A 25,199-nucleotide genomic window follows, 5' to 3' on the forward strand; every position below is an offset into this window, starting at 1 on the left:
CCTTTTCTTTAGACCTACGGTGAAGAGGTCATAGGTCAAAAAGGTAAAAATTTCAAATTGCCCCTATGAATCTCAAACTTGGTGGGTGGGTGGACCTTGCACTAACAAATAAAAGTTTCCACGGTGACCTTTTCGTCAGACCTACGGTTAAGAGGTCATAGGTCATGAAAGGTAAAAACTTCAAATTGCCCCTATAGAGCTCAAACTTGGTGGGTGGGTGGACCTTAGACTAACAAACAAAAGTTTCCACGGTGACCTTTTCTTCAGACCTGACAGCCGAGAACCGCGAAATACGGGTAACCGCCTAGTAATACAAGGTTCCTGCAAAAATCAAGTCTTTAGGTGTTGTAGTTATGACAAATCCAGGGGCGTAGCAAGCGGGGGGACAGGGTGGACGAAGTCCATGGGCCCCAAAGGTTCAGGGGCCCCGAGCACAAAAGCGAGGGGCTGATAATGAAAAGATGGGCCGGATTTACCATATGGCCAGATGGGTCCAGGGCCCTAAAATTTTGGGGCCCCAAAATTGCCCTATGCACCTTTCTTTTAACCCCAATAACAGCATGTTTTTGGGCAAAATTGTAAAATTTCCCGCGCATTCAAATACCCAAATTCAGGTTGATCTGGGGCTAAAATAGTCTGAAATTGAATTTTTTCGTGTGCATGTGATGCTCATAACACAGTACGTAGATGGTGTGCTGGGCAGCCATATTCGACAGAGTGGTTTATATTGGCGACATATGCACTGTTATTAAATAATATTTTTTTGTATTGTCATATCAGTTTGGGCCAAAATTAAAAGGATAATATCTGACACTGAAAACTAACATTTTGTGGGAAAAACAAATAGAATTCTATTATATAACATTAAATAAACCCCATACATGGACCCTCCCAATCTGTAGACAATTTCCCTTCCACTTCCCAGCATTTTGTGGGAATTCACTTTTACCGATCCTGGGTAAGACGAGTTTTCTATATATCACGTACGTGGTCTCACTGTCTTGCTGTTTGTGTAAGCGGCTACTTAGCCTGACCAATCAATGTAGATCTCAGCAAACAAGGCGATTTTTGAAGTGGTTTTCATTGATAGTCTATTGATCATAATCAATGTGCGTGCAAAATGACAATAGAACTGGGTCATGCTTGTTATGTGCCTACCATATTTGAATTTACAATGGGGCGGGGCTATCATAATTGATGCCAGTCATGTTACATAGCTTGATAATTATTTGTAAGGAACTTTTATATTCAAAATGTAACAGTCTTGGATTAGGAAAGCTATTATAAAAAATAAACAAGTTGGTCTGTAGATTAATTGAGTTTTCGTCAACACACAGTGCTCCAGGAGCGCTATAATTTTGTTGCTATAATTTTGTTGCTGGCAGTTGGGGCTTAGTGGTGTCATTGTACTAATCTGTGGAGTGAAGGGGAAGGTGGTTTTAGCTCTAAGTATTTACCCAGAGATGGAACCGAGACTGTGGGACAGTCTACTTTAACACCTACAAAAGATGATAGAGATGTAAATATCAACATCTTTGTTTCTGGTGATCTCATATAATCTTACTAAAAACACAGAGCCTGACTTATTGTATAACAAAGCGTGTTTTATTTCCCTTTATAAGCTACAACCAATGTGTGGATCCCTTGTACTTGTAATAATACAATTATAAATTTACATCGTAACAACAATATATGTACATTTGTTTTAGTACACTTGGCTTACAGGTTTGTCCATGTATTTATTTTACAAACATGCTTAAAGTGATTTTCCTATGTTCTATTACCACACATCTAAACTACAAGTGATTGATGTAATCAACTGATAGTCAGTGAATTCAAATAAAACCAAAAAAGATATGAGTCTAGCCAATCAGATTCTCATGTCCTATTAGTTGAGGAATATGAGGATGAGGATGAGTTGCTACACTAATTCACCTTGGTAAACTTAGTATGTATGAATACAGACACTTGCAACGGCACAAGTTGCAATTGTATATTTATGTCCTCAATCATCAATAATTATTCTGGCCATAAAATATCTTGATAAAAAAAAATTAGTCCGAAGAGAAGCAAAAATGGATTGTTAGTCTTGGAAATTGTGTTGACTAATCGTCTGCCAAGTCACTGCTCAACTTCCTGCACCCAACAGCATCTGTTCAGACTTGTTGATTGTTCTGCACACACATATCAAGACGTTATCACTGACAAACATGGACCCTATGAGCCTCCTATGTCGTTAACAGCGTAACCATGGACCTCTACGTACTGACATTTCACTATTGAAAGCGTGGACTTTTGCGGCTATGATATGATATTTAACCGCCAAACTGTGTACCTGGTATTACACCAGAGGGCCCTATACCCGATATGAATTATTGCGGCATCTATACCATTTTTCACCCTCATGTGACATTGATGTCAGTGCGCATATCATTGGACGCAGTTTCAAATCGCTAGTATTCACTCAAAGCACTGGTGTACACACAAACACGCTTAATGACACCGCATAGACAGCTGTCTCAGCGCATTGACGTCACTGCCATTTGAGGGTGGAAAATGGTATTATCGACTAGCGCCCTCGGTTACAACAGTTACCATGGGTACGCACTTTATAAGTGAAATGTCATAGGTGGGTCCACATTTGTTGGTGAAAACAAACGCACACACTCAAGCTCAGTGTACTTTCTGGAAAAAATTAAAGACAAGATGTTGGTTTTTCCAGACTTTTCAAAACTTGATCCAAACTTCATGACGGTTTTGCTTCTCACCTGACTGATTTTTTTTATTGAGACATCTTATGGCCAGAATTCTGGACATGAATGCACAATTACAGACAAACAAAAATGCACTTTCTGGACTTTGGCCGTTTGTTCCCAGTGAGAGCAGCATTTCTATAATTCTTGTGTAAGGACATCTCTTGACATCATACAATCACAGAATACAGCTCTCTACTATTGTAACAGTTATGTTCATTCCGTAAGCTTACCCACCACATGAGTGAAATAATACTAGACTGCCAAGTATTGTCAACACTGGTAGAAAATTTACCCCCCCAATTCTTCTATTTGTTGATGTCTGTTGTAAGAATTGTATTTACTATATTTGTCTAGCTTCTACATGTTACTGATGCTTGAGGTGCTTTATTCCTGATTTGGTTTTACCATACTAGCATAGCATACAATTTTTCACCCTAATGTGGCAGTGACGTCAGTGCGTATTAGCACACGCTTACAGACACCGTATAGATAGATACGCACACGAAACAGTTGCCTCAATGCGTTGACGTCACTGCCACATCAGGGTGAAAAGTATTATCAAGTAAGTTACATATACCCTTCCATTGGACCTTACAAATAGAGGTTTCAGATCCAGGGGGGGAATCTGCTCAAGTTTTCCTAGCTTCTTACCATTTATACTAACTTACTCAGTACCTAAGCTACTCATGTTGAAATCTATATGTCCATATTTTTTGCTTCAATTTCAGTAATGTTCACTTTGGTCTGATTGGATCAGACCATGTCACTTTGGTCTGATTGGATCAGACCATGTCACTTTGGTCTGATTGGATCAGACCATGTCACTTTGGTCTGATTGGATCAGACCATGTCACTTTGGTCTGATTGGATCAGACCATGTCACTTTGGTCTGATTGGATCAGACCATGTCACTTTGGTCTGATTGGATCAGACCATGTCACTTTGCCCAATCAGACCATGTCACTTTGGTCTGATTGGATCAGACCATGTCACTTTGCCAGACCATGTCACTTTGCCCAATCAGACCATGTCACTTTGGTCTGATTGGATCAGACCATGTCACTTTGCCCAATCAGACCATGTCACTTTGGTCTGATTGGATCAGACCATGTCACTTTGGTCTGATTGGATTGTCACTTTGCCCAATCAGACCATGTCACTTTGGTCTGATTGGATCAGACCATGTCACTTTGCCCAATCAGACCATGTCACTTTGGTCTGATTGGATCAGACCATGTCACTTTGCCCAATCAGACCATGTCACTTTGGTCTGATTGGATCAGACCATGTCACATCTATTACAATATTATTGGCTGCTTATACAGCTTGAAATAGCATTGTCTTAATGACAATGTGCTTAAGTAAAAAAGTCTAATTAGGAAAAGGTCTGTAGATCAAATTCATTGCAATTATTTTACACTACCCTTACTTGCCAATGTCAAAGCCTATAATTTGCTTTAAAAACATCAAATAGGTCTGCCGCATTCCAAATTATAATAATTTCCATGTTTCTGAAAAAGCAAAAAAACAAAAACAACATACAAAAGAAATAAACAAATTAGTATTTTTTGTGTGTCTAGTCATCTATGATTGTGAAGATTATTATTCATCCAGGTAGTAATAACGAGGAATTTGAGATGATCTACTAGACTTACTTAGTAGTAATATTTCACATCCTATCCTGGATATCATCATTTCAATCTAGTTAGTCAGGATGACACCAGCCTTAACAGGGATAAACTGTTGCCACATTCCCAACCCCATATCACACATTACAAAAGCAGTAACAATATGAAAATGTGTGATTCTTTCACAAATTTAAATCTGTGATTTGTTGCTTTGCAACGTTCCTATTAATTTGCAATATTTATTTTACTGATGTACACATATATACAAGAAAAATACATAAATAAATTTTCACCCTACTTTACAAGAGTGTTATAATGCAGCAACAGTGATTTGATGGTCAGAATAAATCTCTATATACAAGTATCACAGTAACTTGCCCTGGGCCCAACACATGTCAAATGAAATGTAGAATCTGACACCATCAATGGTTATCATGTCAACTTGCTGCCTGACTGCACTACCTTCCTGTATTCAGCAAGGTCCCTCAGCACTGTCCTTACTGACCTATCGCGTAAGAAGAACTAGGTCTTGCGATGCTACACAGCTTGTTTAGCAAATGAGGGGCCAATGAAGTGATTCAATTAACCAATCAGAACCCCACTTCCATGTTTATGCTGTAAACAGCGCCAGATTGGCAGACTGCAAAGGACTTTGTCCAATAATATATCTAAGTTGAATGCTGATAATCTCTCAAATTCAGCCCTATTTTATAACTTCTGTCAAATGTGCACTGAAGGAGCCAACCCTTGCTTGCCATATCTAAACAGATATCTAGACAGAACTGTCAAACTTCCATTCAAAGGAGCTCAAACATCAAAAATCCCAAATATGAAAAGGAGTAGATGTCTTTTTATGAAAAGCATGCTACATTCTTTAAAGGCCTGCTAATTTTGTAATCAGGTGGGTAGAGTTCAAATCTATGTCTAAATACTGGTAATGTCTGTAGTCATTTCATATTACAAATTGGCATACAACAAGGGTATCCCAAACATGACTTGTACTAGTACAAGGACGACACATGTACTCCTTCATTTAATCTGTATCCCTATTCATTCATTTTATTAACCAATCCCATAAAGGATAGCTTCAATTGGGCCTGCTTGTTCAGGGCCATATAAACCAGTCCCAATTGTTGGTACTACCAAGTCGCACACAGTTGACTGATGATTGGGATATCAGGCCATCCTCATTACTCATTTCAGCTACAAGCAATAAGTCTTGTATGTACATTGTCTTTTAGTCCCCAAACTACCCCCTCCTCCCAATAACAGAAACAGTTTCCCATGGTAAACATCACTCGCCACCTAACTCATTAAACAATCTGACTGTTTAGTCTTCATATTCAAATACAACTTTCCTACAACAAAATATATGATTGTCAAACATTTTCTTGCATACAATTACCGTACTTCAGGTGCTCTTTGGAAAAATTACAAATACATGCACAAACAACTGTTAAAAAATCCCATTAACATTTGTACATCAATCCCACATACAATACCGACCACTAATGCTCAATGCTAATGTCAACATTGTTAGTCCATACAAATTTTACTATGTAAAATAAATACTCATGCACTTGTCTTTGTATACAAGTAATACAAAAAAATTATTTAAAAAAAATTTGATTTACAGGTTTATTTTTATGTCACAAAACATTAACCAATTGCTATACACGCATATATTCCATAAACATATTCCCATTCGGTTCCATTTTTAGAACAAAGGAGAGGGGAAGTAAACCATACAACCAACTTTCATAGCAGAATGGTTTTGACAACACATACAATTGAGCCTACTAGGCCTATATGATTCAAATGTTATTTTCATTACATTGTTTAGAAAAACTTCTTACTAGACAGTATTTCCAACTAGAGTTTGATCTGATTTAATGTTAACATGACAAACATAGATTTCTCTACAAATATCTTTTATATACACTATAATACGGACTGCCGCAGCAAATAGAAGGCATACAGAACGTGAATTGTAGCAGAATTTAATGCACACTTCATTGTCCAGTCCCATGTTTTACAACATTCTAATAGACCCTGTGTAATACTACATCATTAAAACACTGTCCTCCAATCAATTCCAGAGAACAATAAACCTCTCCAACATAGCTGGCATTGTTTCTACCATTGCGATTGGTTTATTGCATAGGGTCTATATCGATGAGTTGACACATGCAACTCACATTTGGTATGCCCTTTGGCCCGACATAAAAACTGCCTGCAGGGTAAAAGAGCATAATAGTCTACAGGAGAGAAGCTGATTTTGGCATTAACTATGGTTCAAAGCAAATAATATCAACAATGGCCTATAGCTGCTCATGGTTTTGCACAAGTGGTGTGCCATAGATACTGTGTATTATTTTGCCCTGTGTGGAACAACAGAGGACAACCTGAATGTAAACATGTGAGGTCATAGGTCAACTCATCTATTAATGAGTGAATATTGTCAGGCCAGGTAGTTTCTTTGCTCATTATTCACAGCTCAAGTTTCTTATCAAATATAATTTTTTAAACAAGCTTGGTTGATCCTTCATGTAATTATTTCGTGTCAGCTAATCCTAACCCTAATTATGAGTATAATTACATGAAGGAATAACCACAAGCAAACAATTCATCAAACTTTAATAATAACAGTATTTTGTTCTTTACATCATGAAATCCCTGATAGATCTAGTTAAACCATTAGCTCTTTATACCTTTTACTTTTTGCACAAAGAATTTCTCCAGCACGCCAGCACATTGGTAGAATGGCGAGTCGCTTGGATTGTAGTAGCGGCAGTTGTCAAATATTTTGCTTACGTCTGCCATAAACTCATGTAGCTTATTGTAGTCCTTTTTCTTCACTTTTTCCTCCACTACCGATAGGTCTATAGAAAAGAAAAAGATTCCTTAATTAGTAATAACTACCGGTAGATTTATATAACGACTCAACCCAAAAGGCAATCACACTTGGGCTAGCAAGTCCACTCACCAATTTCCAATCTGGCTGCCTGGCATTGAGTAGAATTTGGTTGTGTCCTTTGACACCAAGTCTTATGCATCTTGGGCTAGTGGTACTGACCAGGTATGGTAGGCACAGTGGCATAGAATTGAGGAAACATTTGAAGGTTTTCAAGACATTACTTCTAATAACCCCTACATATCTGTGTTCAACCAATAACACCAGTGGTCCTTGTGGCCAAGTTTAGTTGAGGTCAATATAAATTAAATGTCTTTAAATTTAATGATGTATATTCATACGTAGCGGTAAACATAAATAGAAAGCAAAATTATACTTCTACACTACTCAAATTTGGTACACTCACGGAGCGCTTTCACCAGGTCAACTGGCGTCTTCAGCGGATGTTATTGCTCTGAAGATTGTTGTTGCTAGTGATGTAGTACTAGGACACCTCTGATGAAGTCACAGATGTTGATGACGTCAAACTTGAAGATGTCTTGGAAGCAATCCATATTAGAACTAAAAGACCCAGACTGAACCGTGACAAAGGGTTGGACATCGACCCTGTCTGGGACAACCTCCTGACCCCCCGGAACCAAGGGGGCGGCACAACATCTTCAAGTTTGACATCATCAACATCTGTGACGTCATCGGAGGTGTCCTAGTACTACATCACTAGCAACAACTATCTTCAGGGCAATAACATCCGCTGAAGACGCCGGTTGACCTGGTGAAAGCGCTCCGATGAGTGTACCAAATTTGAGTAGCGTAGAAGTATAATTTTGCTTTCTGTCTGTTTAAATGTTGTTAAAGTTACATAATCACTCATAACCTTGTAACAAGTGTAAGAAGGTTTGGACCATTCTTTAGCATTTTTTAAGTCAAAATTGAAAAAAGTTGACATTTTAAATTCAACAATTAAAAGACTAATTTCTCTTGACGGTGTCACATATTTTGCCAGGAGTATCTATCTATGTATCTTACCCATAGGTTCTTTGATGACCTGGTAATAATCTGGTGCATCTATATCACTAACAGGCTCTAGGAATGGCCATGCCATCTTGTGACTCTGCAAAAGCATCAACAGAAAAATTCATTAATTTCAAGGTAAAATGGGCTAAACCACACCCTCCATGACACATTATTTTGGAATTAAAAACTCAATTCAACAGTTGGACCCATTCCAGATCCAACAATTGTCTATGGGTTGAAGAGGGAAATGATACCTAATAATAAGCATATACATACATGGTATAGAGACAGGAATAGTGACTTCACAGGCTCTTTCTCAACAAGTTCAGCCGAGACTAAAATTAAGGGGATGTTCCCCGATGACCCAAAGCAAGATGAAGCAAGCTTCTTGCATCTTACTCATCACAACGGTAACTTTGTCACAAAATTTACCCAGGTATCAGAGGCCCTACGGTTGCCCCTCTGAACTCAACCAGATCCTTGACAGTGGCACTCTCCTTCAAAAAGGTTGTTGACAGTGCTTTAGGCAATCCATACTCTACTATACATTGTAGGTTTGTGTGAGTACCCACCTCTAGTTGTCTCACTATCTTCTTCAACTGTTCATAGTCTTTGGTTGACAATGGTTTCTGTTCCTTGGTACCCTTTATACTCTTAGATTGGCAGTTGGGACAGATGTAATTTTCTATTGTCTCTGCTTCTGTCTGAGTAATGCCCACACAATGACCGTGGTACCAGTCGTTGCAGCGATCACATCCTATGTAGAATCTGCAAGTGTGACATTACAAGAAAAATGATCATCACCAGAATGTATTACAACTAAACATAGGTCCAGTAGGAACCTAGTGACTATTTTTCCTCCATGCTAAAATTGTCAGACCACACAAGTGCATTTAGTTACTAAGTTTGTTCTGAGACTTTGAGGACCCAAATTAGTATGTGCATAATCTAAATTATTATTCACACATTAAGGTTGCTTGTGAAACAACTTTGAGGCACACAAATTAGTGCATTGTTTATTCTTATATCATTATTCAGAAACAACTTGTTGAAAGGCACACAAGTTCATTTAATCATTTCTGTGCAATTTTTTAAGTTTGCTTAAGTGCATTATTAGAAATTTGACCTAATTCCACATTTTCAAATCAAAACGGCACTTGTCTCATTCACTGGCGTTGGGTCACATTTTACAACGTCAAGCAGATACTACACATTTGCATTTGGCACACTTGTAATTCCCCCCCCCTGAAATTTTTCAGGGCTAAAATGGGGACGGCAAAGAGTAAAGTGTCCTTCAAATTACTGAAAATGGGACAAAAAATTGACAAATGGGGACGAAAATTTAGCTTTGCCCCCTCACAATAAAATCGTGGCCATGCTACTGTGTACAATTCTACTTACTGTGCTTCATCATATGGTGTCCTGCATATACAGTAGAGTTCTTCATCATTCTGTTGTTTATGTAGATCACACTCCTTACACACATACTCATTGAGCTGCTCTGCCTCCTCCTCTGTAATATTGACACATGACCCATGGAACCAGTTCTGACACATATCACAACCAATGTAGAACCTGTTGAGAAACACAAACATTTATGCTACACAATGCAAGTTTGCACAAAATATTTCATAAAAAATAATAATATATTGGTCTTTTAAATGTACAAAAAAAAGTTTGACTTTTCATTAGACTTGCACGATCTCTTTTCAAAGTTGGCACCAATTAGTCACAACTAAGACTATAGTAGCATCTATCGGATATCAAAATATGATGGGAAAATCCATGTGGATTCGCATAAACATGGCAGTTACTGAAGAAAAGAAAAAATTTTATCTACACTTCATTTTTAAAGCAACTGAATCCTAAAATTTACTCCAATCATTAATATATTTTACAATAATACGGATTTGAGAGAGAGTGAATTTTAGGGAACAAGTGATGTAATGAAAGATCAAGCACAATTATCAATAATATTATCACCATATCCTGTGTTTTCAAAAGTGCTGATATATTTATCTGATCCTTTCATTCTTTTGAGGAGTGTAATATGGAATCTATTCAAGTAAGATTACAATTTGCCATGTTAGTCAATGTTGGTGGATCTTGTCTGTATGGACACTCATAGCTACACACAATTTAATGGAGCTTCACATTTTTTGGGACTGCTGTTATCTTCAATTTTGCCAATTTTCACACGAAATATAAGATCATACAATCTTAAATATGTTGCACAAGTATCTCTGATAGTGCCTTTCACCAACATTCTTAAACACTTGAGAATGTTCCTGCAATCTTATTGGTTCTTACCCGTGTGATATGACACGATATCACAGGGGTCAGTGTGTGTGCATCAACGCGATACGCATACTCGCTATTTGAACCAATTGGAGGAGCATAGCAACAACGGGACTGATCGATTTTAAGCCCTAGGTAATTCTTTGTAAAATGTAAAATTTATTTTGATTAAAATTTGGTATACTAATGATATTTTTATTTGAATTGAAGTGTTAAAAGAATGAGAAGAAAGGTATTGTTTTTAGCCACTGTTGTGCATCTATCATCTCATATAACACAAGCAACATCATTATTTTTGGCGTAAAACAACTCGGCAAAATAATGTTCTCACTGATAGATGCACGACAGCAGCTAAAAAGCAATACCTTTATTCTCTCAATGTTGTGTCTTGAGTACACCACTCTACTTACTGTGACTCATCATAGGGAGTTTTACAGACACAAAACAGCTGTTGATTGATGCCATCTGATTGCATTATGGGTAGAGTACCAACCACGCCAACTTTGCCAACACTCATAATCTCCACATTGCCTGTTGTGTTGCTAGCTGCAGCTGCTGCTACTGAGGCAGGTGTGGTTGTGATCATCTTGGATTTCTTCTTCTTCTTCTGCTTGCTGGTATCAGGAACAAAAACTTCTGGTGCAACAGGAGGGGCAGATATGCTAGTGCTGTGCCCTTCTGAATGTTTGCGCTTCTTCGAGTCTTTCTTATGCTTTTGCCTGTATTCCTCCTGGAATGGATGAAGAGGGTCAAATCAAAAGGAAACCAATCAATATTTAGAATTTGCAATGGAATTACCCAGCCTTCAAACTAAAGCTGTCTTCACCACAGAAATTCATTTGGACATGGCCTGTATGTACCACAAATTTCATATTAATAATGAACATTTGACTTGACTCTTCCCATATCTAATTCTTTAACATGACATACATTTCAAAGCAACAAGTGCATACCACAAGTATTCCACAAGCATATGACGATGTAAACTATGCACGCCTAAAAAAATTAAACAATCATGATATACAATAAACATTTTGGATTTTTGCTTTTCGAAACCAAGTGAAATTGTACTCACTACAATATTTCGTCATACACATCGGAGGACTTCATCAGGTATGACTGATTTCGGTCATCTGATCCACTTTCCCGGCAAACAAGTTGTGAGTGGTTTCCGGTATTCCTTAGCCTCTTTTGCAGACTTCAGAGGTGGATCGTAGACATGACTCAAGAGGTAGGTGGGAAGTAGAGGGGAAAGTGGATCAGATGACCAAAATCAGTCATACCTGATGAAGTCCTCCGACGTGTAGGACGAAATATTGCAGTGAGTAAAATTTCACTTGGTTTCGAAAAGCAAAAATCCAAAATGTTTATTTACTGAACAAACCTGATGAATCTATTCAACAAACATGATATACAATGTTGTTACTAAGCAGATGGTCACTATGGTTGGAGCTTGTGCAAAGTACAGTCACAACGCACATGGGCAAAGGTATGTACAACTGTCTCAAAATACAAACAGTAGTGCAAACCTCCCAAAAATTGAGTTCACCTTCCTTCAGCCGTTGGTAGTTAAGACTCTCAGCTCACATCCGTATAAACATTCAGCCAAGTAACCAGCTTCATACATGGTCAAGGTTTTATCTCCACTCTGTCTTGTTATAATTGTTATAATTAAATGCAGTGAAACTAATTTATTGGGTCATGTTTAGTTGTTTGTGTTTAGGCTTTGATATTCCTCTTTACGATACAACAAAGCACAAACCTGTATCTCTCTCTTGAGCCCTTGTTCCATATGCTCTCGTCTTGACAATATCTCCCGTCTCAAAGCCTCCTTCTGCCTATGCAGCATTGTGCTTAGTCTGTTGACCATTGTACGTTGGCGCTTTTCAACCTGTGTCTCCTCACGTAGCTTGCGCTTGAGGCTTATCTTCTCTTCTCGTTCTATTTTATCCAGCATTGATTTCATCACCTGCTGACACACAAACATCCTGACAAGACAAAACACAATGAAATTGCCATGAAATCAAATCACAGATATATAGGTAGTAATAATTTGTAGTATAGCCAAAATATTAAATTCTCGATCATGAGAGCCAACTTAGGTACGCACAGTTATTTGCGTTGAGCGCACCACGCAAAGACAGGCGCTTACGGCGCAAACACAGCTTTTGAGAATTGACCAATCACACGGTCGTTGCTAGGCAAGGTCAAGGTTTGGTCATGCAGATCGCGCGATCGTGTTATTCTATGAAACGTACGCTGACGCAGATGGTACATCCTCTCATGATCGAGAATTTGTTATTTTGGCTATAGCACAAATAATCTGGTGGTAAACACTTGAAAAGTTTGAAAAACAAAATCAATTTAACACATCGCATGAAACATGTTGTGATTTGATAGGGACTTCCAAGAATTGGAAATATATACCTTATACTCACAGCAGCTGAAAGCAGTACCCCATTTGCGGCACCATAATGGAGTTGCACATGTCATTGAAAACGTACACAAAATCCCCCATTTCAACTACAGGGGTGTTTAAAAGACTTGTTTGAAGAAAAAAAATGACCCCTGAAGTATTGTGAAACTGTCAATAGGACTCATTATTTAAGCAGCTCTTACTTATTGTTTGTATTTGTTTGTTATGGAGCAAACAGTTACACAGTAATGCATGATGGCTAGTCCTTTCAGCTGCTATGGGATCTCCCCATCCTATATTATCAAAGACAACTCCTGATCAAAGCGGAAGGGTGAGCGACGTGGCAAAGCTACAAGTCACAATCGTGAGGCAAAGGATGATCTGCCCTGATTGGCACTGTCAGTTTTGCTGGGTCAGTTTTACCAGGGATATTACTAGTTACCCCTTGTTTGTTAACAAAATACAGGAAAATATATATGGTTGAATGGAAACAGCACTAGACATATTTTCCTGTATTTTGTGAGAACAAACAGGGGGTAACAATTTTATTCTTTAGTCAACATGAATTCTATTATCTTCCGACTTGTTCATAAACTTTGTTGAAGAAATTTAGTTTGATAAACTTATTGAAAAGAAGGCCAGTTTCTTCCTTGCTTGAAAAGTGCAGCCATGCCTTGCGCGAAATATGCGTGTGAGGCTTATGATATCGCGCAAGTCATGTTACACAGACGCGCACGTGTTATGACTATGCAGGTAATATGGGAAATATTATCTGCCTGCATATCAATGAGAAGTACTCTAGTAATACAAATTTTAATCCAAATGGTGCATGACCAATGAGATTGCAGAATTCTTAACAACTAAAGGATAATGTCTCATATCCCTGGTTTTCATTGAACCACACTCACAGTATGAATGAGACAATACATGGATTGGGTAAACACGTACAACAAACTGACCAACATGTGAGTTTTGTTATCGCTGTGCATGATTGGATGACTACTCATGAATATTCATGTTTATCTATCTACATGCCATTACTTCCTATATTTGATATTCTTAACCCCCTGCGAAGATTGTCGGATTCACAACAATTTTTACAGATTTATCAATACTGATCTAGGACTCACACCTATGGAAGGCTGTTACCGCCATATACTTGTGCACAGCACTATGCAGTAATATACAGTATATAGCTTCAGGTGGATACAGGCTTGTATCAAGACTAACAAATTGCCCAAACCCTATCACAGACAAAAAATAGTTGAAGAAACAATTGTCATAATAAACATGTTGTTCAAAGTTTCATTGGTATTTTGATGAAAATACAGCTCAGCAATCAGCATAGTCACATCCTGTGATACGAAGGTGCGTGAAAAGGAGTATGAGCTGACTATTGCAATGACTCTGCCTGCAGTCCTGACACACACACAGTATACCTACCTGTGACTGTCTTGTTTTTCTGCTGGTGTCATTAGGCGTTGTTTGACACGTTGGGTCTCAATATCTCTTGCTGCTTGGATTTTGACTTCTTGCTGCTGTAGTTGCTGCTGGAATTGCATCTGTAGTTGTTTGTCCTGACCCTGAAATAACACAGACCGTATTTTTTTCTAATTAATGCCCTTCACTTTCTTACAAAGAAAAATTATGCAAATGCAGAAATGTCCATGCCATAGCATGTAAGCATTGCAAATAAGCTTAAAACTGGTATGTTATGATTGTGAAATTGCATGGACAACCCCTATTTTAACTTCAATTTCCATCCAGCAGAATGTTCATATATTCAACTAAATAAGTTGGATTCTTGCAATGGATCTAATTTCATAGTATTTTCTAATAATGTCCAGCATCATTATGTTGTATTTCAAACCGGAAGTCATATTTTGCAAGTTTTCTCATTGAAAATTCACTTTTACCAAACGCCAACTCTTTGAAAAAAGGTTACAGCGTTAATAAGAGAGAATACAGTAATATTTTTGACCAAATATTATCACAAGCTCTGGCAATTCTTCATACAAAATGGTGGCAACAAATCTGAAGTAACCAAGTTGTTACTGGTCATAATCAGACCTACCAATTGAATTATGTACCCCACAGCAGCATAGCTGTGAAGGGAAAGGCAGGGAAAAGTCTATTTTGACATGCTCACAAGGGTTGATTTGATTTCCGCTATTGGAGACTTAAAGCCTACTGTACCTTGAGCAGATCCACAAACTATTTAAAGACAAAAATTAACAATTTCAAAACAAAATCAAATTTTTGTCTTTCAAATTCTTTTTGGACATACATACTAGGTTTAATACCCTGACACTAACACTTTGTAGAAGAAACAGAGGTACAAAATAAAGCACTTTTCAGAGTTAACAAAAGTAGTTTTGTCATTTTGTGATATATTTGACTGCAAGGTCAAGTCTAGTTAGTACATTATATATTCAATATATAGTACAAGCAGTGGGAAAAAAAAGAAAAGAAAAGAGAAAAATCTGCCCACCCTACCATATTTTGCAATGGCCCATTACAGCAATACAATTTTTTTGGCCTAAATATCCCTTTCATTGTATTCTCTGTAAAGTGAACATGTTATTGTGCAAGTACCAAATGGCCAAAATCTTGTCCAAAAAGTTGCACTTGAAATTTGTGCTGTGAGAGTTACTAGCACATACCTGCATGGATGTAATTTGTTGAAGCTGCTGTTGTTGATGCTGCTGGTCCAGTTGCTGCTGCTCCTTCTCTGCTTTCTGCTTCTCTGCTTCCCTCTGTTGTTGCTTCAGAAGTGTCTGCTGACGCCGACGTTCCCTTGCTTTGAGCAGACGAGCAGCCTATTGAGATCAAGCATGGTTTTCATATGAACATGATGCAAGCATAAAAACATTGCAACAAAATATCCTGTTACTTAGGCTTAAAACAACAAAAAAACCTCCAAGTTTGTTTCCCATAGGCCTACCGCACACATTTCGTTTTGAGGATATTTTACCCCTTTGAGAAATCCAGAATTTTTATTTCCAAGCAAAAAATGATGACAAAAATTGTAACTTCTTCATGTCCAAAGTATCTTTTGCCAACAGACACTTACCCTGATTTCAACCAAATTTGGCAGTTTGTACAGAGTACCGCCAGCCTGCACCCAACGAATTGTTGGATGGTATTTTACAAAGCAGACCATGTGTAAGCTGCTTAACATTATTATACTGTTGGAGACATGTTTTAAAATGTGTATAAAGTACAGTGACTTCTTTACTTCTTTGCATCTAATTGGCTAATATGGTCAACAACTAAAGCTTATGTGCTTAAAGAAATCACTGACACTGTACAATCAATCAGTCACATAAGTCATCCACCACCTGATTTTGAGCTTGTTTTTGAAGCACACAACCTATAGTTTTAACCTGCTTTTAACCCTTATCTGAAAGCCATGGGTTGGTACTATTATTCCAATAACTTACCATTCATTTTGTTCAGAAATCTAATTTATGTTGAATCTTGTATTTTTATTTCAAATGTGTCATTCCAACTACTTTCTTACCCTCTTCTGTTCATTGACCTGTGCTTTGATCTGTTCAAGCTGCTGTTTTAATTGCTCCAATTGTTGTGGTGGTAGTATATGCAACTCTGTGGCAATTCTTTGCTGTAAGGCATTCATCTGGAGCACCAACTGCTGCTCTAATGTCTGGGCAGACTATATGAAACAAACAGGACAATGGATAAAGTACAAAAAATGTATCTAATTATAATAGTCAAGCTTGATCTTACTGACATGATATTATGTTAAAAACTCCTAGAAAATAAACTTGGGCCTTTACGTAAAGAGCTTTTTAAAAACCTGCTCATCTTCAAGGGAATCTTTTCACAAATTCCAATATTGCAGCGTTTGAGTCTTGATTCTTGACTTCATAAGTAACGGGTAATAAGTGACCAAAAAGCAGTAGTATTCCATTGTATTTATTTTTCTATTTTTCTCAGGGATGCATCTTGGCTTCTTTTGACACATGCCAACCAAGGGTTATTCTACAAGGTACCAGCCTCATGAGATAAACATTTACAATTTAAAATGACACTGCAATCTAAAACTGTAACCCATAACCAGCCAAATATGTGTACATCCATATCAAAACGATGCACTTGTCGGCTGCTACAACATGCGTCTCATTTCACATTTAAGAGCTAGGAATAGAGTTATGACTATCTATGTGTAATCAACATAAGTGGTTAGAATTGTAAGTTTTATTTTGTTTAAGGATTGTTTCTCTTGTCTTAGAGTTGGCTTACTTACCATTTCATATATTCACCAATTCTGATTGAGCAAGCTTCAACCAATAAGTGTGTGTAATACTTACCAGTAGATCTGGAGATGGCTTTGTAACCTGCACAACTCCTCTCTTCACACCTGGAGGGGAAGACATCCTCACTTGAGGGGCAGAAGGTGACACTAATGGCCCTGTCTTCACAACTACTGTTGGAGATATCACTGGTTTAGGGATCACAGTAGCTGCAGGGGTAGCAGCTGCAAAGGTTGTTTTTGCTCCTGCGGTAGCTGCAGGGGTAGTAGCAGCCTGGTTTTGGCCCTGTGCTTGGGCTTGGAGGGCTTGTAGAGTGGCCTGTAGATTGATGGAAGTTCCTGTGGTACCTCCTTGAATTGTGGCACCTGCATAAAAACACATTGGATATTTTCTAATTCAGACACAATATTACTATTAAACAAAACTCAAGAGAGCTAGAGTTTCCTTGGTATTGCACCATTTTGGTCACAAGTATATGTCAGTAATTGCAGGAAAAATTATCATTTCAAAAGAGTAAACTTCATCCTTGAACAAACTTTCAAAGCTATTCAATGAGTTTAATTACATGTAATGATACCAAATCCGCTGCAGACTCTCTACAAAATGTTTCGACTGAATTTGAATAAAATCAAACCCAGCAAATTAAGGTCAATATCACAAAGTTGGTGCTGAATAAAACCTAACAGTGTGCGGATGTCATGTGATGAGAGGGAGTTCTTTGTGGATCTAGTCAGTTGGGTATAAGTCAACCTCCCTTACTTATATAAGGAGAATTCATCACTGCAGCCATTAACATCTAACTTCAGATATAATTTTTTATGTCATATCCTCATTATTGTGCTGTGCATACCTTGCTGTGCAGCAGCTCCTCCGGGTGTTAACACCAGCCTCTGTAGAGTTGTACCCTGTGATGTTGTGGTTTGAATTAGCTGTGCCGGTATCATCTGCCCTGTTCCTTGCACCTGCACCTGAGCTGGTGTAATCACAAACTTTTGTCCACCAACAATGACTGCTTGTGCCTGTGCTGTGTACACATGTGCTTGTCCAGAGAGCTGAGTCTGGGCTGTCTGTCCAGCTGGCCCTGCGATGCGCACAGCTGGTTGTCCAGTCACGACTCCAGGTGCAGCTGCTTGTACTGTAGTCCCTGCTATCTGTATTTGAGGACGTTGCTGTTGAATGGTAGCCCCTGCTGGTGTCCGTATAATGACTGTACGAGCTCCTGGGGTATTTATGGAAGGGATGGTGGCTGCTAGGGAGTTGGTTGCCTTGGCCGTTGTATATGCTGGGAATCTGGTAACTTGACGGATTCCAGGAGTGAAGGTAGTGAACCCAGGTGAAGCACCAACAACTGTTGATGAAAATCAGTGTTCAGTTACAAAATCAATCACAAGTAGATGGTAATGTAAAATAGATAGCAGAATTGTGTTTGCAAGGTTTGCATACTTTAGGTATCGTAACTGTGTGACATTACTGATTGACTGCTCATTCAATATGGGACAGTCCACAACAAATCCCACCCAGTTGACACGATGTCCATGTACTAAAGGGAATGCTGTGTGACAATTTTAATAAGATGCCTTTTCAGCCAGGGCTCATTTCAAATGATCACCTTGGCTGCAGAATTCTTTTGCCAATGACACAGCCCTGATTATTTGGTTGGATCTGCAAATGAATTCAATAAAGAGAAGGCAGTCTCCTTATAGTTCAACAATGCGGAACGCTAAACACAACCCTCTTCTGATCCATCTTTCATCTTATGACAAATGCAATAAATTAATAATAATTATCAGCAGCTTAAGGGCTTGGTCACCCACCTTTGCATAGTATTTTTATGGGACCTGAGTGCACATCAGACATATCGAATTGCATTCTGAATACAAGGAATGTCCTTCTGATACCAAATAATTTAGATTTTTTTAAATTTGCAATATAATACATTTTATGACAAATAATTAAAAATTAACATTTAACAATCCTCGAAAGAAAAAACTTTATAAACCTAATATGTACTTAAAGTGTATGTAGCTGGGAGGAAAAGCCGACCATCATGTGAAAATTTTGACCTTTTGTATTGAAGATGTACACAAGTATCATAATTGATGTCTTTTGGGAAACTACATACACATCATTAGATTTATAAAGTTTACTTTGAGGTCTGTTATGCGTTCTATAAACGATCGATTGATCAATATCAAAGCACCTAGATACAAGAGTGGATATAAAATCTGCCATTGTGCACTGTACACACGAACATCAATCTAGTGATTTTATTGTCCAACCGTCAATAAAATAAAATCTCTTCAATAATATTGAAGAGAAGTATTATTTTGTATCCAATCATGCATCTAGGGTCCCCAATATTGATCAATCAAATTGATGGTGTATGGGCCGCATTAAATTGCAAAAATGTCAATTTTTAATAATCTGTCACACAATTTTTATATCGCAAATTTAAAACAAATCAACATTATTTGATATCATCAGGATATTCCTTGTATTCAGAATACAATTTGGTATGTCTGATCTGCTCTCAGGTCCCACAAAAAATACTGTGCAAAGGTGGGTGAATGAGCCCTTAAAAAGAATTGAGTATTACAAAGATCCTACACATGTCTCAAATACATCAATCATTTGTAAAATTGCATTGCACACAGATGTAGCCAGTTATCCAGCTGCATGGTGACAACATTTTCCCTCCCTTGTATGATGCAAACATTTCTTTTTTTGATCATGTTTAAAATCAAGTTTCAATTCTGCATCCACTTACCTGTAGTCTGTGGCCTGATTATTTGTGGTATAGCTTTGAGACTCTGTGGTGTCAATGTAACAATGCCAGGTTTGGTCTGTATTACTTGACCTCTACCTCTTCCTATGGTTGCTGCTGATATGGTGATTGGGGCTAAAGTAGGAGTGGTCACTGGTTGAGTAATGGTCACTACCTTTGTGGTCGCCAGAGGCTGGTATGATAGCCTTTTCTGTTAACAAAAAATAGCAATTGCATAATCACAATCAGTTAAACATCATATTCACAGCTCAGTTTTTCAAACTACATTTTATCAGCATTATCACCTAGATTTCAGCTGTTAATGCCTAGATACACTTGACTTTTTTTTTTAAATGTGTCCAAGAAAAGAATAAGTACCGTAAACCGGGGCTACTTTGCCACATTTTTTTGATGTTGTGGTGCGCCCTCTTTTTATGTTTGCATGAATTGTTACATATAGGGGTTATTAGGAAAGCTATATGCCAGTGTATTTTGCATATGTAGTATGAAAACCACTGGGCCACTCTGTGCCCCATTTTTTTAAAAACATTGGGTGGCAAAGTAGCCCGTGGGTCGGGGCTACTTTGCCAGGCCTATTTTGAAGCAAGTGCTACCTATGATTGTAGCTTCTTTGCCACCCTTTGTTTTTTTTTAAATAACAGCAATGATAAAACACCTCTGAACAATCTAGAAGTCAATACATTGGGTGGCAAAGTAGCCCCATGGTACTGATCTGATCTGCTCTGAAATAATAAGAACTATTAGTATGGGTGATTCTGGAACAATTTTTGAACCATCTAACTTGTAGATTTCATTCTGGTTTGAAGGGTATTCCAGAATTAATCAATATATATATTCGAAACTGTCGACCTAACATATGAATTAGGGTGGCAAAGTAACCCCAACACTTCACTAGGCTGTGAGGGTACAAATCTACAGACTGAGGGTTTTGATATTTTATCTCAGTAGTAAGGACATAATAAAGTATCAAAGTACACATTGGGTGAATTTGTAAAGTCAGTACTTACAGCTGTGGGGTCGATATTTCGCAAAATTTAAAAAACATGTAAAAAAAACCCAAATTTTAAAAATGATGTTCCAAAGTTACTATACCACCATATACATGAACTACATATGTAAAGATATATGGTATGTAAAGGTTTGTAATCTGGAGAAAAAGCCAAAAACACCTCAACTTTGAGATAAACATAATCCCAAAACACATAACACAGGTCCTCACACACACCAACACAAAGCATCTTCACCAGGTCCATTTTGTTTCAGTAATGTAACAATTACCCATTTACTGGAAAACCTTGCAGAAAACCTACTGCTATTTGTTCTTATAGTTCCATGATATGGTTTGAATTCCTGCAATATCATTTTGCATCAGTAAAATAGAAAAACATTATCGTAAGTCAATACAGAAAACTATTCATAACTTTGATCCATGGTATGACGATTTGGTATGACAAAATGGTTTGATGCAAAGTATCATGAAAATATCCCTTAAAGGGGTGTGACCTCCTCATTTCTCATTTTTCTTTATCAAAACTGAGATTTTAGTATCAGAAGAAAGCTCATTTTGTAACTTCTCATTACATTTCATAAAGACTTCCATCACTGGTATTAAACTACATCAGGCTTGCATTGCACACAATATCTACAGCAAAATTAGCACAAGAATAGGACATAAACATCATATAAACCAGCGATAATGCTGGAACGAAAAGGTGCAATTGCCTCGAAGACAATAAGCCATGTGTGATTTGCTCCACAGTGATGACCTCAATTTTTTTTTGAATTTCTTCTTTTTGCAAGATTATAATGCCCAACGGTGTACTAAAATACCATGTGAAAGACCGACCCTGAAGTGCTTATTAAGAGTAAAATAAACCCGGGATCCAAACAGTACGCTATTGCAGTAGTCCAGCCTGGAACTAACAAAAGCATGAACTAATTTCTATGCTGTATGGAGATTGAGAAATTTGCGAATATGTCCGATCTTCCGGAGAGCCAAAATTGCCGACTGGCAAACAGAGATCACATGAGAGGACAAAGTCAGCTGATGGTCAAGAATGACACCTAAATGGAATGCTTTGGAAAGCATAGGAACCTATTTGAACGAAGAGGAAAACAAATAAGAATCTATTCATTATGGAAATTGCATCTTTAAGATCCAAAAGGAGAGTAAAATGATATCATAGTGATAAAGTAATGAGGATTATAATAGCAACATCTTAAACAGCTGGACTTCTCACCTGCTGGCCTACTGCACGCTGTTGTTTCAGTTGGTCCTCCAGTTGTATCTTCAATGAAGTCTGCGGTGCCTTAGTGGTTGCTTCATTGCTTTGATTTGTAGCCTTAATGCGTGCCTGCTGCTTGGCCTCCTTTGCGGCTGCCTCTTTGGCTTCTCTGTCTCGTATAGCTTGCTCTTTTTGCTTCCTGTTGACACACAAAAATAAGTTGGGTTTAAGGAATTGGATAGCAACGTTTGCACACTATTTTTTGTGGGACATGAGAGCACAAATTGCATTCTGAATATGAGGAATATAAAATAATAAAAAATGTCGCCAAATTTTAATTGGCGACATCACATTTCTGAGGTTAAAAAGAGGTTTGGCAAATAACCAGTAATTCCTGAATGAGCTAGCTTTTAAATTACAATAGATTAGGCAAAAAAAAAACATGTCTGTTTGTTTCCTGTAGCAGCTAAAAAAAGTCAATTTTTTTTTTTATAATCCATGACTTAAAATAAAAAAAAAATAACCCTTTTATGCTGCAAATTGGAATGGAAATTTACAGTGGGTCTCTCCGACACAAACAAAATCATATATCTTCATATTCAAGAATATTTATGCTCCCCTTCCAACCTGCAGATTAAAAAAGTATTACAAAAACGTGTGATGTTTTCTCCAGTATTTTTTCACTAAGCTCGTTTGTTGTGTGATGTGTAAATGTTTACTCCAGTAATGTTTTATGTTATTTTTTGCGATTCTTTTCCAGGTTTTTCTTCTTTTTTTTCAAAACTGAAAAAAAAAATCTAAATGCGCAAAAAAGCCGTCAAAAATGAAATGTGCGCACTACAGTATACAAACTTGGTGTTTTTTTTGGCCTTACACAAGCTATTTTTGTAAAATATGCATCCACTTTAAATAAACAGTAAAGGTAGCAGGCTTTTCTTCCAAAACATAACACATAACCATGTATTCTACTCACTTTTCACTAAACTGCACAATCTCCCACATTTCAAGAGTCTCTTCTGGTATCCATACTTCCTCTGTCCTTGGCCCTATCAGTTTCTCTGCTTCAATGGGTCGGGTTGGTTGAGAGCTGGATCGTAAACCTGATCTCTGTGGTTTATGCACCTCTGTTGAATTAAACGTCCCACAGTTCTGTTATTGCATATTCTTAAGTTTCAAAAACAATAACTACACCCCAAATATAGGGTTTATTATATTATAAAAAATTTAAATCCATTGATTCAATTTTGATTCATATACACACATACCGATCATATGAATATAATACAATAATACAGGGCATCTATGCACAACCTTTTTGTTGGATAACGTAATAAACAATAATGTAACAATGTTAATTCTAACAACTAACATTTACAAGTATTAGTACTTAAGTTGAGTTTTATATTATTTTTGTGATCTGGGCTATCATTAGCCTTTTCGAAGTATGGCGTACAGTACACAAAAGGAGGCCAGTCTTCAATCTGGGTAAAACCCGGCAAATTCAAGAGACTTTACCCACTTCATGCAGCACCATCTTATTGTGTCCGCCATATCTCGAAAGGGCTAATGGCTATCTATTCGGTGACAGAGTGCAAAAAATGGATAAAAACACAAAAAATGAATGACTTTGAGTGAAAAGCCGCAGATTTCTATGTCAGTTACATAGGATCACTACACTTTATATAAAGCCACTGACTAACCACTTTAGCCCTAGACACACATTACATCATTATTGAGAGATGCAGCTAAAATGATGCAGCCAATATGGAATAACCATTTTGGCCATGATCAACTCCCTCCCTCGGTTTTGTATGGGTAGACCAGGATAATTTGCAGCAAGTTCCTTGTTCTGCGGAATCACAAGCTAGCCAAAATTTCAATGACAGTAAAAAATGACCTTGCAGGGGCTCAAACTGTACTGTCACACATGACATGAGTCTAGCACCTTAACCAATAGAGCTAACTGCACTGCTATGTCATAAAGTTATAAACAATCTAGACTGGCCCAGTCTCGGTTCGGTTCAATCTCTGGATAATGTAACAATAAATAATTACATAATGCCCTATGAAAAAATGCCAAAGTCCTGTAAGCCCCCCCCCCCCTTAGTTTTCTCAATGCCAAAGGCCCATTACTCTACATCCACAAATCGACGCCACTGATTACACACACGTAATATAACATACTCATATTATTAGTGAACGCGAAAGTCCATTGAGCGCTGATTCCTCGACTGGACCAATCTGTTTGAAATCTCCCTTCCAAATAATCGTTCAACAAAGCCCGGGGATTCCGATGTCAATTACGAAAGCCCTGCCCCAGTTTCAATTCAAATATGGTAGCACAAAGCTATGTCGCGGGATGTGACGCAAGATCGGATGGGACACTTGTCAACAACTGAGAGGTATTGAGCTCAACTGGCACGCGTCTGATAGACCCATGGTACGCGCAATAATAAAAGACAAGCAATCGACTCGGACTTATTTATCTAGGGAAGCCTCTTCAAATATCCCCGCGCTGCCAAGCTGAGAGAACATGGACGTGGTATATAGAAAGATCGCGTGACCCAGGATCGGTAAAAGTGAATTCCCACAAAGTACTGGGAACTGGAAGGCATATTGCCTACAGATTGGAAGGGTCCGTGTATTGGATTCCCAGTTGGAATTTTTGGTGCAGGTTACCTGAAGGTCATCATTTATTATATTTACAAGCCTTGCTCTGGCTTAGTTTGAATAAAAAGTTTGACTGACAAGTTCAATGGCACCATAACTTGGTGAGGCCCCTAGCCACCAAATCCAATTATAAGAGGCCATCTAGTTAAATGTCAAACAAAGCTGTTGTTTAACTTGTTTACATTATTTTGCATGTATATATTTGCAATAAATAGC

The 25,199-nt window shown here is 37.8% G+C and overlaps 1 protein-coding gene across 2 annotated transcripts in view; it reads right to left on the reverse strand.

Annotated features, from left to right (window-relative positions):
* Nucleotides 1–3,893: 3,893 nt before the first annotated feature.
* LOC140144300 (nucleosome-remodeling factor subunit BPTF-like) overlaps nt 3,894–25,199 on the reverse strand; it is a 65,390-nt gene continuing 44,084 nt past the window's right edge. For both annotated transcript variants that reach the window (XM_072166125.1, XM_072166124.1), the window contains 15 exons: nt 23,287–23,437; nt 22,329–22,512; nt 20,071–20,278; nt 18,154–18,651; nt 17,361–17,668; nt 16,550–16,702; nt 15,690–15,845; nt 14,470–14,609; nt 12,373–12,598; nt 11,021–11,340; nt 9,714–9,887; nt 8,885–9,080; nt 8,325–8,409; nt 7,096–7,266; nt 3,894–4,267 (listed from right to left, as the gene is read on the reverse strand). In XM_072166125.1, the coding sequence (XP_072022226.1) occupies nt 4,248–4,267; nt 7,096–7,266; nt 8,325–8,409; nt 8,885–9,080; nt 9,714–9,887; nt 11,021–11,340; nt 12,373–12,598; nt 14,470–14,609; nt 15,690–15,845; nt 16,550–16,702; nt 17,361–17,668; nt 18,154–18,651; nt 20,071–20,278; nt 22,329–22,512; nt 23,287–23,437 (2,990 nt within the window). In that variant the 3' untranslated portion in view covers nt 3,894–4,247. The remainder of the gene's footprint in view (nt 4,268–7,095; nt 7,267–8,324; nt 8,410–8,884; nt 9,081–9,713; nt 9,888–11,020; nt 11,341–12,372; nt 12,599–14,469; nt 14,610–15,689; nt 15,846–16,549; nt 16,703–17,360; nt 17,669–18,153; nt 18,652–20,070; nt 20,279–22,328; nt 22,513–23,286; nt 23,438–25,199) is intronic.

Source organism: Amphiura filiformis, unplaced genomic scaffold (genome assembly GCF_039555335.1).
Source record: "Amphiura filiformis unplaced genomic scaffold, Afil_fr2py scaffold_48, whole genome shotgun sequence".
Taxonomy (NCBI): Eukaryota; Metazoa; Echinodermata; class Ophiuroidea; order Amphilepidida; family Amphiuridae; genus Amphiura; species Amphiura filiformis.